The following is an 18,037-nucleotide window of genomic DNA, read 5'->3' on the forward strand; positions in this document are numbered from 1 at the left end:
TTAAAATCTGACCAAAATGTGCCTATTTTTGCACCTCAGTAGGGATAGTAATTCTAACTTGAAGAGAAAGGTTTAATGCAATCAAGAATTAGTACAGTGGTGGCTTGACTTACGAACGTCCCAACCTATGAACATTTTGAGTTAGGAACAGCTCTGTTCGCAAAATTTTGCTTTGAGCTGCAAACGGAGCTTTGACTTACGAACAAAAAAACACAGGGAAGGTGGGAAATTTGAACTTCAGTTAACTGTTGGCCAGTGAAGAGGCTGCTTGACTGCTACCTCGCTCGCCCTAGTGGTTAGAGTGTGTGGATATAGAGAGAGACTTCAGACTGCCTATTGCCTGCTACTGCCTGGTACTGTACAGCCTGGTTCTGTATTGTACTGTATAGATTGGTGGGGTTTTTTTGGCTTTTTTATTTTTTTTATTTTTGGATTTTTTTACTTTCTGTTTTAGAACAGAGAGACTGCCTGTTCTGGGTGAGTACACTGTATTTACTGTACAGGGGTTTTGCAGCTTGGGGTTGGGATAGGTGGGGGGTTTATGTTTCTGTGCTGGCTGTTGGTTTTAAAATCAGAAAACTGTTTGCAAAGGTCTATCTGGCTGCTGGCCTCTAAAATGCATTTTAGTCCTTTGGTCTTAAAATCAGAAAACTGTTTGCAAAGATCTGTTTGGCTGTTGGCCTGTAAAATGCATTTTAGTCTTTTGGTTGCTTGGTTTAAAATGTGTTGTTGTAAAACATATGGGTTTAAAATGTGTGGGTTTAGCATGTGTGGGTTTAAAAACCCACTCCAAACTCTCCCCCCCCACATTGTCTTCTGTGTGTCTTCTCTCTTTTTGTGCTTAAAAGCACAAACGTTTGTCTGAGGGATCTGTGTGCCCCAGCGATGATCTTTCTTCTTTTCTCCATTGTTCCCTCCCTCCTTTCCTGCCCTTTTTAAACCTAAGTACAGTGGTGCCCCGCATAGCGACGATAATCCGTTCCGAAAAAATTGTCGCTATACAGATTCGTCGCTATGTGGGACTAAAAACCCCATAGGAACGCATTAAAACACTCGGTCTCCCTGCCCAGGCTGGAGTTGAGAGAGAGAGAGAGAGAGAGAGAGAGACAAAGTCGGTGGGGGTTTGTGAAGCTGGCTTCCCTGCGATCTTCGCAAACCCCCGTCCATCAGCTGTGCTTCGGGCTGGCTCTCTCTCTCCACCCCTCACAACACAGCTGATCGGCAGGGCCTTTGGGATGATCATGGGGAAGTGCTTCCCCACGATCATCGCAATGCGATATTTACCCTATTAAAACATCACAATGCGATCGTAAAAACGATCGCAAAAACCCCATCGCTATGCGGATTCATTGTTAAACGGGGCACTCATTAAGCGAGGCACCACTGTACATCTTTGGTTAAAAGAAAAATTCTCCCCCTAGTGGTAGAGGACGGATTAACCAGTTTTGCATTAGTTCTTATGGGAACTAATACTTCGACTTACAAACCACGCCTTGAAATAAGAACAAAAAACAGCCGGAATGGATTCATCGGGTTTCAGTGCATTCCTATGGGAAATGCTGATTTCACTTACAAACGTTTTGACCTGTGAACATCTTCTGGGACAGTCAAATACTGTACTGTATGCCCACTGTTTTATTAGCATCTGTCACATATTGCTACCCCTAGAAAGCCTGTAATCTGAACTCTTCCATAAAGTTGGCTGGAACAGAAGACACCATGTCCTGATGCCCTGCCATTCATGAACAAAACCATCCATTTTAATACTCACAGATGCCTGGCGGGAAAAGACTAGTAATCTTAGTCTATCTTCTCACCTTCTATAGTGAATTTTTGCCATTAATTCCCTTTTCCACAAGTACCCCTTGCTTCCACAGGCCTAAATTCCTTCGACTGACCTTCTCACAGCTGTCACCCTATACAGTATTGATTTGATTTCATTGAAAATGAAATATTGTTCCTAAGGTTTTGTCACTCTCCCCTCATCCAGTTCAAGAGGCTACAGAGTGCTGATGTGACCCTCTTGTTATAGTCAACTGCTCAGTATTGGATTATATAGACAAGCATTTTGCTGTAGTTTTTTAAAAAAAAATTATTTGTGCTCAATGCTCCTATCCCGCCTTACCCCTCTTTTGCCTGAAATCAGAGATAGGCATGAATCTCTACCCTGCCTCCTTGTCTGAATGGCCAGCTGATGGAGGAGGCAGAGAAAGAAAGTCCAGGCTCCTACCTGGACCGGAAGACCAGAAGATGTGCAATGGAGACGGACACAGCAGCACGCATTGGCAACTCAGTGGGTAAGGTAGAGGGAGGGCAAAGCAATGATGATGAAGGGGCATGAAGTATTTCATGCCCATCTCTACTTAAAATATTTCCTTTTAACATTCAACTTTTCTGAGCTAGACTAGATATATACAATGCTGAAGAACTGAATTTTCTTGTGTTTTTTTTGTTTGTTTGTTTGTTTGTTTGTTTGTTTGTTTGTTTGTTTGTTTGTTTGTTTGTCTGTTTGTCTGTTTGTCTGTTTGTTTGTTTGGGTTTTTAGACCAGTTTCCAGTCTACAAGTTCTTTACAAGTTCTATGTTAATGAAAAATAGTTGGCTGGAGTTGACTGCCAACAAACTAGAAATCTGGCTGGCAGTCTCCTTGCTCTCTATAAATCGCAGTAACACCTGCTATGCCTAGCACAGGTTTAACAGAGCAGCAAGGAAAAAAATAAACAGAAAGAAAACACATTGCAAGTGGATAACCTATTCATCTGGCATTCAAATAACAAACACATACATAATTATATCAAAGGGAAGAAATTGCCATGAATTTTAGATGTGTGATCAGTGATAACATCTGAAGTCTGAAACATTAGACTTCTTCCTATGCTAATTTCAGTTTTACAGCAAATAAAATTCTCCTGGTTTATTTTTATTTTCTTTATTTATAAAGATACATACACTGCATCCATCTTGTTATTGTAATGTGCCATCAAGTTGGAACCAACTTTGAGCAACCCTAACAGGGCTTTCACAGTGTGAGGTTTTTAAGGAATGGCTTTACCAGTTCCAGATCCCCAGTGAACACTTTCTCCCTGTGTAAATGTTCTTACTGTTTCCATTTAACTGATCCACAACTACTAGCTATTAAAATCTTTCCTCATTAAAAAGACTTCTGTTTTCTTTTAATATGCTTTTAAATAGCTAGATCTATAGTAAATTTTCAAACTTTAATCTTTTTTATCCAAGAATTACAGCAAAATATATGTCTGCTACATCAAAGTAAAGAGATATGCAAGAAGCCAATACAAAGTACAGTAATAGCAAATAACTTGAATATTTTTCTTAGCGTTATGACATGCACCTGCAAATTCAAACATACTGTATTTATACTCACCGGAACTTTACTTCCAATAATCTGCATGCAGTGACCAACGGAGAGTAGTGATAGCAAAATAAAAATAAAAAATAAAATAAAATAAGTAAGCTGAAGCATTTCAGAAAACTAGTCAAGTATTTAGTAGTTAGTAATTGTTAAAAGAGATTCCACATGGCATTTAAAAAATACTTGCTAAGTCATCTCAATAAGGTGTAAAAGTGGTGGTTTTAAGCATTTTAATTCACTATATCCGTAACATTTCAATACTATGAACTGAGTGCTTGCTTGATTAGGAATACATTTTACATTAGTGCATGCAGACATAAGAAATTCAAACATTTAAAACACATTTTAAGCACACATTTTAACTTCTGTAGTCAAAATCACATACTTTGTTTTGAGAAGAAGTTTGCTAGAGGTTGGCTGCTTCAATAAAAATAAATAAATTCCAAGGTACATTTGCTACATCCAACAAAATGTTGGACTGAATAGAGCTCCATATTTTTAATCTTAGAATCTAAACAATCCTCTGCCTGAATTTAATAATTAAGCCCATGTGACTATGCACACACATAAATGGGCACATGAACAGAGCAAGAAACTGATTACGTTCTCCAAAACCAGTAATTTCTTTTTAGAATTCTAGGATGAAGGGTTGATAGCAAGTTGCCCCCCCCCCTTTGATATTTGTGCCTGAGATCTCCTAAGGTCATGACAAAGGAGAACAGAATGCCTACCTTTAAGTTAAGCAGTGAAAAATAGAAAATGAAGGTTATGAAAGCAACAATAGGTTGTCGATAATCCTTTACTAACTGGAGAGCACAATCATATTCCTGATGTGGCTTTCATTGGACAAGCAGGTTCTACAATAGCTATGGTAGGAAGCACTGAGATATCCCAGATTCCTACTCGCCAACACTTCTAAAACACCTTTGTACAGTGTAAGCACTGTTTGTTTGTTTGTTTGTTTATTTATTAGACTTCTACCCCGCCCATCTAGACCAAAGATCTACTCCAGGCAGCAAAGGTCTACTCTGTTGACTTCTGCTGCTTCAAGAGACAGAACTACAATAAGACCAGCACCAGGAATCCAGTGCCACACCTTGCCACTAACTCATTTTGCCATTTTGACTGACCCTTGGAACAGATTAAGGAATCTGTTTTTCTTTTTCTTTTCTTTTCTTTTTTTTACAGATTATCTTAAATTATTCTATAAATCTGTATCCTAAACTTTACAGTTTTAATTACATTTGTAGTACTTTAATGGGTCCCATTCCTGCGGGAAAGGCATAGTATCAAAAATAAATAAATTTATACAGTGGTGAAGTCTTAGTATGTGGACCAACACTTAAGACTCACTGTCCGCCTCTCATTTTAAAAGCATGGTTGACAAGGGATCACAGCCACAAAGGGGATGCAGTATAGCTAATGTTCCTAACCAAACTTGATTCTGAAAGTCAAGGTCGCAAAAATTATCCTGTCTTCCCTGGACCCACCACCTAAGGCAACAAGAAAGTCAAGGACCACTGGAAGGGACATCCCGTACCACATGTTATTTCACCCACATATTAGTGAAAACATTGCTGAGAGATCTGATAATGCATTAACTGTTGCTCTAACACCACATAACACAAATAGGATACAAAGGATACTCTGCATTTCAAGGAACTATCACATTTATTCCGTCCCCCCAAAAATTCTATGATGTACAAAGCATATCTCACTTTATTCACCATTTTGTCTTGTTCTCCTCCATACCCTTCAAAAATACTTCTAGATTATCCTCACCAATAGCACTTGTACATCTGCACAAAATATGTTCATCTAAAATCCTTGATTTTGTTTCAATAAAGCTGTGAAGTATATGATTGGATTATACTGATTATGATTTAATGTATTCCCCCTGAATTTTTAAGAAATATGTATGAAATCTCTGTCACAATAAATAATATAGCTGCAATTCACTATAGCTTCATTTGTGTTAACAGAACAAGTAATAAAGCACATTACTGCAATGAGTGTCTATTTTGCATTAGACTGTGTATACTGTTACACTCTTTGCACTTTTTTAGCTAAGTATTTGTGGTTCTTTCGCCAGTTCTTTCTCCTCTGCTCTATATTTACAACCAACTGGGCAAATATGAATATAATCTCATTAACTACTTCATTTTAATACAACACATGATTATTCATGTACTGTTATCTACATTTTGCACTGATCCAGTTATGCAGGATGATTATGTTTCTGCCTTTAGGTATTTGAAAAATAGTACTGAATATGCAAGCTTGTGTTTTCCAAACCACTTTACAACAAACAATAACTTGAGTATAAAACTGGGCAGAAGATTCGTTGGAATTTCAAAGTAAAATCCTATGCATCATCTAATTCTACTGAAAATTAGCCTGGTGGCAAATTTCACTTATCATTTTAAACATATTTATGCCCTTGGATACCAAGGCAAACTATAAAACATGCAGCTAGTCTGTTCTGGTAGTGCTGTAATATGTGGTTAAGAAAATACTCAGAAGCAGCTTGTAAAGGAATGCCGTAAGAGCTGAAGAACAAATGCATTAACAATTAATTTCAGATGTTTCCCTGCAACAGTTGTAGGTTTTACATTCAAAGGATGCATATCCAGTGGAGTGGAATCAAGTGTTGATAAGAATAAAGTATATTAACATGGAATTACAGCTAAAATCCTGGAGGACACAGAACCTTCCCAAAGAATGTGAGGACTGTGAACACATTTGTGGGTCCCCTTGTGAGCAACAACAGTACCTTGCTGGCTAATTTTCCCATTCCTAAGAAATGACTGAATCACTTCTGGCATGAACAAAAGAAGCTGAGGATCCTTGTTCTGCTGCTAGTCACAACTACAGTACAACCATTGATCCAATGGCATTTACATACTGTAGGTGCTATATTCAGTGGGTCTACACTATGTTGAAGCTAGCCATAAGATACTAGCTATAATTTTAAAACACCATCATTCACATCTCTAAACAACATACTTTTTGGTTATTTATACATGATTTTTTAAAAACTGTACATTATTACCTACACTGAGAAATTTTAAACTATGTATTCTTGAAGGCTTTCATGGCTGGCATCCAACAGTTGTTGTAGGTTTTTCAGGCTGTTTGGCTGTGTTCTGAAGGTTTTTCTTCCTAACCTTTTGCCAGTCTCTGCAGCTGGCATCTTCAAAGGACAGGAGTTACAACTCTGTGTTCTGGTGTAGTGTGTGGGACTGCTGAGTATTTGTATCCTTGGGATCAGGTTTTTGTCCTTTTCAGGAGATTGGGTGATTATGGTGATCAGGGTGTTTTTTTCTTATGAGTGTATTGTTGTGATCTGTCACTGTGATTGATGAGTGTTGTTAGCTAGTCTTTTGAGTGCGGTGATCACTGGTCCTTGCGGCTGGGTAGAGTTTGTTGAGCTTTTGCAGGCTGTATTTTTCAGTGCTGGGAGCCAGGTTTTAGTCTTTCTGAGTTTTAGACTTTTGAAAAACCTTCAACAACAATCTTAAACTACTCTGAGGAGGAGTTTGTTTGATTGATTGATTGAAACAGAACAATGCAGCAAACAATCTATGTCCAGTGGAAAGAGGTATCATTCTCCTGTTAGGTGACATGTTCGGCATAACATTTCACCTAAGATTTCAGAATTCTCTTTAATCTTGCTAGCACTAATTTGCATTAAACATAAGCCCTGGTTAAGCATTACTTACACTGCTTTTATCCTTCATACAAACAAGGGAACAACCCACCCTCTTCCCTCTCTGTCATTACTTTCTCCCTCTGAAAAGCAGGACATTTGCAGAGAAGTGCCTGTTTATATGCAAGCTCTCTCTACACAATAAAAAGTCTCAGTTTTCCAGGATTCTTGCTCGCTGTAGAGTCTAGATGCAAGCAGGAACCTCTCCCAGGCAGACTGCTTACAAAATGTATAATGTAACAGAGAAGAAACAGGCTCAGAACTACCCTCTAAGCATGGTCCATTTATGCATTTAAGCAATGCCTCGCTAAGATTACTGTTACTATCTACATATGCAGAACTCAAACTGAAGAAATTGCCGAAGTCATCTGACAAGGTGCAGGTTAGGTGCATGAGATGGACACCTATTCAGAATTGCACTGCTGGAGCTCTGCAAATACAAAGATGCTAAACAGAATATCAACCACTGCGTTGTTATGAAATGGAAGATCTTTAAAGCACATCACTTTCAGTTTCAGAACCTCACATACCATAAATGACTAAACAACAACATACTATAGATAGCTTGCTTGGCTATACTATGATCACAAAACACTGAAAAATAGCTATTTGTTTCAACGGAAGAAAAGTTTCATCAACACCTTCACTTTGACCAATTAAACCACTTAACTTACTGAAATAAATTCACATGAGATTTTCATATGTTTATCATTTCCCATTACCTCTGTATCTCCATATCTGAGAATTATTCCTTGATCAGAATTCAAAAAAAAAAAATCTTTAAGTAGTGCAATGTCTGATCAGAATACTGAGTACTGCAGCTCTAAGAGGCAGTATGTGGGACTAAATTTGTAATAAATAGCTCTGAAAGCCACAATAGAAGCATAGGAAGGAGAATGTAATTCTCTGATTCCAGATATTATCTTTCATAGCACCAGAACTACGACAGCACCTTGGACAGTGCCTCTCAGACTATGTTGACACAGTACTTTGCTTTTCAACCACCAGCACAATTTTCAAGTTTGTCCAATTAATTATGCAACAAATGTTCTGGAAAACCTTGATGATTATTCTGGAGCAATGGATTTCAGATACTTACTGGTTTACAGTAAAAGACAGCATCACATTTCAGATTACCAAGCAGTTGTGAAACGCTAATACATTCTAATTAAGGCTTTTATCTATCGTTTAAGGCATTTTAAAAGGTTTCATGAGAAAAGCTTTGTAAGTGCTCTAGGAAGGATAAACTGAAGCAGAAATCTGAAGATTTAAGTTGAAAATTCAGATTATGTTAAGAGTATAATTCTAACCTATCTTTGTAGGGGGGAGACTGCCTACTTACAGATTTGGCAGTTGCAGAAATGTACTGGACAACCATTTCACGTTTTGTGGTCAAGTCTTTATTCCGTAAAGGAGCTTTTCGTTCTTCATTCAGGTTCATGTCTTCCTGTTGAAAAAAACAGGCATAACATTGCCAAGACTGGATTATTATTCATAGTTTTAGTTAATCTTCATGACTACAGCTGCTAAGAATGTCTCTACATTTAAAGACAGTACAGGGATGACTGGTTTACTACAGACAGACTATTTTACATCATTATCTTAAGCTATACCACCACTTTGTAGGAGCAGATTTGATAGAGACATCAAACTCTTCATTAAAGGGGGAAGGGACAGAGATTTTACACACACACACACACACACACACAAAGCTCAATAACAGAATTAGCACTTTCAGAAGAAGAAGCTACAGCACAACTCCCAATTTGTTTGTAATCTATTTTGTAGAGAATTCAACTGCAACTTGTTTGAATCAAAGCAACATTTCTGGAGGTCATCAAACATTTTAGATCATTATTCAGAAATAATGAACAGCATTGTGGGATAAGGCAGCACATCTCCAGGATAATTACAGTTAAGCTTTTTGACCAAGTTTGTATAACAAGCTGTGTTGTTTTAGTTTCCTTTTTTTACTACATCTCAACTTTATTTATGCTTAACTACTAGGATTAAGACTAGACGCCCAAAGTGGTCGAACAGACCAGATGGGCAGGATACAAATCAAATAAATAAAATATACAAGTGAATTTTATGGTCAAGATCCACACAGATGTGGTCACGACAGCATGTACCGTTCAATCTTTTAAAAAATTTCATCTAAGCTGATGTCCACAGTTAATGTCTATATTTTAAAATAGGAATTCAGTTGGGGTTTTTGTAACATAGATAAATGTAATTTGTTATACGAGAATGTATCCCAAGAATCTCCAAAATAAATTCTCTACCAAAACCCTGAATTACACTTTTGAGAAAGATGGCGCCGATGGCGGACGGCTAGCGCGTTCCTCCGCTGCCTCGGCTCGCCTCTTGGTCTTTTCTCTCTCTCTCTCTCTCTCTTTTTTTTTTTTTTTTTTCCTAACACTCTTTTCTCTCCCTTTTACTTTTATTTTTGTTTATTTCCTCCTATTTCCCTCTTGCTTACCCCCACTCATGCGCTGTTGACGAGAGGCAGGGGCCGCTTTCCTGACCGGGAGCTCGTGGGCGGGGGTCGGGGTTGGGGCAAGGGCGGGGAGGGGGCTCCTCCGGTTTCCCGCTGGGCTTGGGGGCTTGGGGGGGCGTCGGGCTGGTGTGGAGACGGTTGTTGGGGGGGAGAGGACCTGCGGGCTGGTGGCGGTCGCCCTGCCCCCTCCCTGGGGACGGGCCTTGCCGCGCTGGATGCCCCGGGGAGATCTCGGCCCTGGGCGGCTGGCGCTGCGGTCGGGCGCCGCTTCGGGCGAGCGCGGAGCTCGGGGTGCGGGGCGCCGGGTTCGCTGTTCGGCGGTGGTGGGCGGCTGCCTGGAGGGGCTTGGGGGTCCCTTGTTTGCCTGGCGGGTGTCCTGCCCCGGTGGAGCTGGTGGAGGGGCGGGGCGCCTTTGGGGGTCTGGGGGCCTCGGGGGCTTGGCTGGACGGGTTGCTGGACTTGGGGGCAGTCAAGGGGACGCGGGGTCCTGCGGACATCAGGGGGAGCTGGGAGGTCGCCGGAGCGTGGGAACGCCGGCGCCATGTTGGAGACTCCCCCTCCAGCTCCTTCTTCCCCCACCTGCCTGTCTCCCTCAGCCTGCTTGTTTCCAACTGATTTCCCCCCAATTGGTCCTTTAAGGGGGGAAATGGCAGGGTCCAAACTTTTTACAGCTTGCCTGCTAGTGCTTCTGACCCTGCCCTGTGACCATATTGAGACCTCTGAGCCGGTTCTTGTGACTTGGGACTCCTGCCCTGCTAATGAAATGCCACGGACTTCAGTTCCATCTAAAGGGTCTTCAGTTCCACCTAAAGGGACAAAATCAATTGGCAGAGTAAAACAACTTTTGGCTATAAGTGGGGGATAACTTCTGGGGGAATTCTGTAGCTATATTGTGATTTTTTTTTTCTCTTTAAATGTTTGATTAACTGGTACTGTTATTATTATTATTATTATTTTTTTTGTTAGATTACTTTTATTTATTTTATAATTGTATAAGTTATTTATTGTGGGTTAATTGACTGTTTGTACTTTTTTTTTTTTCTTTAAATGTTTGATTAATTGATACTGTTATTATTTTCTGTTAGATTATTTTTATTTATTTTATAATTGTATAAGTTATTTATTGTGGGTTAATTGATTGTTTGTGCTTTTTTTTTTTTTTTTTTTCCCTCTTTTTTCTCCTTTAATATGGTTTGGAAGGCCTGCCCCCCCAGCGAGGGGCCCCAGAACATTTCTGTGACTACGGGTAGGGGAAGATATGGCGTTGGCTCCGTCTCTGCTCGTGTTAGAAGAACTAGGGACAGATGTTTAAAGGCTGTTCCTTGTTCTGAGACGGAGACCAGCCCCCAGCATCGAGGTAGCCAGACCAGCCAGCCTTCCACTCTACGCCTGGTGTTGTTGAACGCCAGGTCTGTATCCAATAAGGCCCAGGTAATTCAAGACCTTATCCTGGAGGAGGATACAGACCTGGCTTGCATAACCGAAACTTGGATTGGCGGAGAGGGGGGTCCCCCTCTAGCTCTCATCTGTCCGCCCGGTTATGCTGTCCAACACCAGGATAGACTGGAGGGTCGGGGGGGGGGAGTAGCCATTGTCCATAAGTCCAGCTTGGAGGTCACTAGGCGCTCCTCGGTGATAAAGCCGGGTCTTGAGGCCCTCCACGTGTCTATCGGGGCCAGGGATGGTATTGGGATCTTGCTGGGCTACCGTGCTCCCCGCGACCCAGCCACCTCCCTACCGGAGCTGGTGGACTTCGTCTCCGCGGCACTGTTGGGTTCCCCGAACCTTTTGGTGCTGGGGGATTTCAACGTGCATGCGGGGGCGGAGACCTCTGGTCCAGCTCTTGAGTTCTTGGAGACCATGGCCTTCTTGAACATGTCCCAACATGTCAACGGCCCCACTCACGTGGGGGGTCATACACTTGACCTGGTTTTTTCTACCAATGGGAGTGAGAGTGGTCCGATGGTGACTGACCTTGAGTCGGTACCCTTGTCATGGTCGGATCACCACCTAATAAAGTGTACCATTAAAATGGCTCTCCCCCCCCGCAGGGAGCAGGGATCTATTGTTATGGTCCGCCCTCGAAGGCTACTGGATCCTGTTGGATTCCAGGATGCCATGAGAGGTGTTACGGCTGACCTGGCTGGCGCTCCTGTCGAGGCTCTGGTAGATGGCTGGTTTGCCGCTGCGACTAGGGCTGCTGACATGATCGCACCTAAACGCCCTCTCCGCCGCACAGATCGCCCGGCTCCCTGGTTTAACCGGGACCTCCGGGCGAGGAAGCGGGTCAGGAGACGGCTAGAGCGCAGATGGAGAAGGGCCCCGACGGATTTTAATAAGATAGCTGTCAGGGTCGCTACTAACCTTTATCTAGCTAAGGTAAAGGCTGCTACTAGATCATACCTCGCTAACCGGATAAGCGAGGCGTCCAACCAGCAGGCGGAGTTATTCCGTATAGTACGCGACCTTTCCGGAGTTGGTCCGGGCGATGGGCCTCCCCCTAGTTTCTCGCCGGACCAATTTGCAGCATTTTTTAAATCAAAAGTGGAGGCCATCCGCCGGGACCTCTCTCCTTTTTTGAGTACAGTGAGTCGAGCTGAGATGTCCAGCGCTCCGTCTTGCCCGGTGATCTTGGACACCTTTCAGCCTGTTACGCCTGACACTGTCTCCAGGGCGCTTGACCGCTGTCGTGCCACCACCTCCTCTTTGGACCCTTGCCCGGCCTGGCTAATCAAGGCAGCCAGGCCGTTAACAACGGAGTGGGCCACGGCTATTATAAATGGGTCTCTCCTTGAGGGCAGATTTCCATCTGCCCTGAAGGACACACTCATTAGGCCCATCAGGAAGAAACCTAGTTTGGCGGCGGACGAAATTGGCAATTACAGGCCCGTCGCCAATGTTTCCTTCCTTAGCAAGGTAGTCGAGAGGGTGGTGGCCGACCAGCTTCAGGCGCTCCTGGAAGAAACAGATGCCCTGGACCCATTCCAGTCGGGCTTCAGGCCCCGCCATGGCACAGAAACGGCTTTGGTCGCCCTGTGTGATGACCTACTGAGGGAGGCCGATAGGGGCAAAGTGTCCCTGCTGGTCCTCCTCGACATCTCAGCGGCCTTTGATACCATTGACCACGGTATCCTCCTGGGGAGGCTCTCCGAGCTGGGAATAGGTGGCCTGGCATTGTCCTGGCTCCGCTCCTTCTTGGAGGACCGTCCCCAGAGAGTTCAGCTTGGGGAGAGAGTCTCGGCCCCGTGGAGCCTCAATTGTGGGGTTCCACAGGGGTCGATTATCTCCCCAATGCTATTTAACATCTATATGAGGCCGCTGGGTGGGGTCATCAGGGGGTGTGGGGCTTCGTGTCACCAGTATGCGGATGACACGCAGCTCTACATCTCCTTTTTGCCAACCGCAGGAGAAGCCGTCCTGTGCCTCCAGCGCTGCCTGGAGACTATACTGGAATGGATGCAGGAGAACGGACTTAGGCTGAACCCGGACAAGACGGAAGTGCTGAGGGTGGGCCCCCCCACAGTCCGGGATTTGGGAAACTCCCTCTCTTTTGGGGGGGTGACCCTCCCTGCAAAGGATGGGGTACGCAGCTTGGGGATCCATCTGGACCCGGTGCTCTCCATGGAGTCACAGGTGGCGTCGGTGGTCCGCACCGCCTTTTTTCATCTCAGGCGGATAGCCCAGCTGCGGCCCTACCTGGAGGTGGGGGCGCTCACCACCTTAGTACACGCGCTCGTAATCTCGAGATTAGACCACTGTAATGCGCTCTACGTGGGGCTTCCTTTGAGGTTGCTGCGGAAATTACAGGTGGTGCAGAATGCGGCGGCCAGATTACTCAGTGGAGTGAAAAAATTCCAACATATTTCGCCCACTCTGGCCGCATTGCATTGGCTGCCCATCAAGTTCCGCATTGACTTCAAAGTGCTAATGCTTACGTATAAAGCCCTAAACGGTTTAGGGCCTCGATATCTGGCGGAACGCCTTCTCCCACCAAGTTCTACCCGGGTCACACGGGCGAGCCAGGAGGTGAGGCTGAGGAGCCTAACGCCGAGGGAGGCCCGAAAAGAGAAAACAAGAAATAGGGCCTTCTCGGCGGTCGCTCCTCGCCTGTGGAATAATTTACCTCCTGGTATTCGCGGAGCTCCCTCGCTGGGCACTTTTAAGAATCTACTAAAGACCTGGATGTTTCGGCAGGCCTTCTCACCAGATTATCTTTGATTTTCTTATCTTTTATTGTTTTTTACTTTTATCTGTTTTGTAATTTGTTGTTTTATTTTTATTGTATTATTCCCTGTTGTAAGCCGCCTAGAGTAGTCCTTCGTGACTAGATAGGCGGGATATAAATAAAATAAATAATAAAATAATAATAATTAGACAGGGGCACATGTTGCTAATTCTGATCTGACTCTGTAATCATTATGTGTGAAAGAAAGATCATGGACATGGCGAACGGTCTCCAAATTTGGACATACATTGTGATCACCTGTTCAGCTGGCATTCAGATTTAAACACTAGTTATGACATGCTACAAGCTGTACAATGGATTCATAGTCTGAAATTGTATTGCATAAATTTCGTCACATAAAGCTAATATCATCAGCTGTTCTAATTTTTCAGAAATAAAACATTTCCAATTCCTCTTCCACCTGAAAGTTTTGTAGTAGTGTCATCATCATGGGGAAGCCACTGAAGGCCACAGGATTGCGGGGGAGGGCTGTCTTTAAAACTGCTGCTGCCAGGATTACTTTACTTCTATGATTTTTGGAAGTTAAAGATTTCCACCTGTCCCACAGCTTCCAACAGTTTCCCAACCATGAAAGAGATTCTATGGGAGTCTTGGGAACTCAAGGTGGCACGGGCAAACTTTAGGAACTTTGTGACGGGCAAAATCATCAGGTTTACATGCCTCAATTTACAGAATAAAATTTAAACCACTGTTTTGCTAATCATATTGTAGAATGTATTAACTACTAACCTCAAGAGGTCAGAATTTGTAGCTTCAAATGTCATCATTAATTATAGATAAATAAAACTCTGTTACAGTCAAAACACCAGCCACAAATAAAACATTGAAATATATATATACAGAGGTACACAGAAATATTGGGATCAAATGCAAATACTCGGTTCTGAGGTGAACAACAACAGCATCAAAACATCTCTCCTAAAGCAATTCCAGAATTTCTAGCAAACCATGCTCTAACTACAGAGCTTATCCCCTTTAGGGTCCTTTTTCTAATGCCCATTGCAACAGTAAGAAATTTGGCAACCCTATGTGTAAGAACGGGATTGGAGTCAGACAGCAGCATATTCATACATTGTTGCTCTGTACAACCGGGAAATCGGCCAATCAGAGGGGAGACAAGTTCTTCATGTACATCCTTGTAAAATGTGCATCGCAGCAGGATGTGTTCCATTGTTTCTATCTGCTCCATTCCATGTGGGCAAAGGCGCTCTGCTCAGGGGATCTTTTTATACCGTCCCTCCTGCGCTGTTGAAGGTAGTGCATTAAGCCGGGCCAGAGTAAACACCCTTCTATGCCTGGGCTGCTCCAACTGGGCAAAATAAGGTGCTGCTGTGACCTTGTGTAAATTGTCCTCCCTAAGATAGAATTCTGGGGCACTGCTTAGATCATTTTGTCTCTCAATGTCTTCAATACACTGCTCAATGGTTTTCTTTGCCTGTTCCATTCCCGTGGATGACAGAGTCAGCCTAGAGAGACCCAAAGAGGCTATTTGTTGTTCAACTAACTGAACCCATTTTGACTTAAAAGTGTCTTGCAGGATCAGTGGTGTAAGACCAATAGGGAGAATGAGACAGTCTGAGCCACTACATGAGAATTGCAATCCATATCCTGGCTTCGATTTTAATTTGACCAGTTTCCAATCTTAGTTTTACGTTGGCGACATCCCTGGGGACTCCTAATGTTGCCCTCAGGAATTTGATTGTAGTTCTAGGGTTGCAATATTTGGGAAGGGGTCCAATTAGGAGCCATACAGTAGTTGGGCTACTGCATTTGCGTGGAACAATTTAATGGGTGAGGGAATGTAATGACCCCCCTTTGTTGTCATAAAGTGTAGTATTGCAGCAGAAGTTCTCTGGGCATTTAATGCCACATAATCACCATGTGCTTTCCTAGAGCCACTAGATTGGAAAACAACACCTAAATATTTAAATTGGTGGATCTGATCAATTCTCTGCTTATTTATCATCCATGTTCGCATTACTGGCCTTTTAGCAAAAGACATGGTTTTTGTTTTTTGTAAATTAATTATCAAGTCTTCCTGCTCACAATACATAGACAACCTTTGCAATGTGAAGAAATCATTAATTATGAGTTTGATGGGTGGCAATTTTGTTTTGAGTGCATAATCTCACTCTTTAATTCTGTATCATAGAGACAATATGTGGAGCAGGATATAGACATGCTAAGAATTAAATTCCAATTGACTTGCAGAGAAGATATTTATAGAAATATTTATTGTTGTTAAAGGGAAAGGTATCTTGCTTTAAGATAGCATTAAGAAAGCATTAAGTAAAAAGTATATCTAATAGTTAAATCACATGGTATTTCCATTACCTTTACGGGCTAATTAACAAGGCAAAGTGTGTTGATACACATTCTCAATAGCTTAAAACAAACAGCCTTCTATTTTGGCATTTCTAACAAGGAATGATTTATGTGGGAGCACTAGCTAAAGCAGAATAATTATTATCATCTTAAAACTAAGCTAAATATATCTTCCATGGAAATGTCTCCTATGATTTCAAATGTTTACATCTTTGAAAATTTCTGAAATGGCAAGAACAGAAAGAGTGTTGCCCATCTTCAAGACCAACAGATTTTACTATAAATTTTCTTCCAAATAACATTTATATACATTGAAGGGGTTACAAACCATAGAGTGAAAAGGAAACAGACCACATATGTATGTATGTATGTATGTATGTATGTATGTATGTATGTATGTATGTATGTATGTATGTATGTATGTATGTATGTATGTATGTATGTATGTATGTATGTATGTATGTATGTATGTATGTATGTATGTATGTATGTATGCCTGGTATGTGAGGAATGGGTGCGAAAACACTGTGGGCGGCCATTTTTTTCCGGTGGCCATTTTGGAACCACCGATCAGCTGTTTATAAAACATCATTATGCGAAAATCGGTAAGCGAAACAGCTTACCGATCATTGCAAAGCGATGTTTTACCATTAAAAACATCGCAATGCGATCACTTTTGCAATCACAAAAAATCTGTCGCTATGCAGATTTGTCGTTAAGCGAGGCGCTCGTTAAGCAAGGCACCACTGTACCATGTGTGCCATATCTTCATCTGGAAATAACAGACACAAAAAGATTTACCTACTTGAATACTTTAATTTTAATGAAAAACTTTACTTCATCCACAAGGATCTACTACTGTACACAAGTACTGTGACATCACAATCCACAGTACAAAAATATATTGTGTCAATTTAAAAAAGACAAAAATCTGTGTGAGTATTCAAGACCTCTGTATCACTTCAACAGGCAAGCTTACAAAAAAAACCAGACAGGGAAAGTGATGGGATTCATCATGCTTGAATGATATGCCTCTCCCAGGAGGCCTAATAACAAAATGATCACAGTATTAGTGAACTGTTATTCCACTGCTTTGAGTGGCCACAGGAAAGGCACTGAAAATGGCCTTTGTGTCACAAGATTTCTCTAAACATGTAGCTGCTAATGCCTCAGCCAACAATATATTTTTGGCCACTAGAAATATGAGGACTTAGCAGGGAAGCCATTTTGGAAGCATTTACATAGAAATGAAACGTTCTTTCCAAGCCTCTGAATTTGACAACTAAATTTAAAACTTACGAAAACACTGATAACATGAATTACACTTCATACATTGTTCATAATACATATGCAAACACATCAAAAACTTACCATCATTTTTTCAAACAGATCCATAACTTCTTTTTCTGATAAATTCATTGATCGCTCATCAAACAGGGGTTGAGCCACTGGCAGCTCATTTATAGATGTCTGTGAGTCAATGGGATGCTGAATTAGAGGCTTCTCCTTTCTGACGCCTGATTTCCTAAAACTAGTTATCCTGTCACGCTGAAGAAAAAAACAGAAACGTATTTTTAAAGCACTGGTATGTGAGAGATGCAAATTTATCATTTATCATCACACCAAAAAGATAATCAACTCAAGTGGCTACAATTCCAAGACAAGTGTTCTATTCCATCTAACCATGAGCTTTCCCCCCTCAAAAGTGTAATCCTTCTCCATAGAAATACAACCTGTTAATGTTAAACCATATTCTGAGGCAACAAAATAGCACCCTAATTTGTATTAATTATATAAATTAAGTTTGTTAAATTGCTTCTGCAACTAAAATGAAGAAAAGGAGGTACTGCTTTTCTGTGCTATAACTATTTTGCTTCAGCATTTA

The 18,037-nt window shown here is 41.9% G+C and overlaps 1 protein-coding gene across 5 annotated transcripts in view; it reads right to left on the reverse strand.

Moving 5' to 3' along the window:
• The window catches only part of DIAPH2 (diaphanous related formin 2), a 420,545-nt gene that overhangs the window by 380,868 nt on the left and 21,640 nt on the right, over positions 1–18,037 (reverse strand). For 4 of the 5 annotated variants that reach the window (XM_078380631.1, XM_072981023.2, XM_072981021.2 and 1 more), the window contains 3 exons: positions 17,524–17,700; positions 8,424–8,528; positions 3,385–3,405 (listed from right to left, as the gene is read on the reverse strand). In XM_078380631.1, the coding sequence (XP_078236757.1) occupies positions 3,385–3,405; positions 8,424–8,528; positions 17,524–17,700 (303 nt within the window). The remainder of the gene's footprint in view (positions 1–3,384; positions 3,406–8,423; positions 8,529–17,523; positions 17,701–18,037) is intronic. The other variant, XM_072981022.2, reaches the window with a different exon arrangement.

Source organism: Pogona vitticeps, chromosome 11, assembly GCF_051106095.1.
Source record: "Pogona vitticeps strain Pit_001003342236 chromosome 11, PviZW2.1, whole genome shotgun sequence".
Classification (NCBI taxonomy): domain Eukaryota; kingdom Metazoa; phylum Chordata; class Lepidosauria; order Squamata; family Agamidae; genus Pogona; species Pogona vitticeps.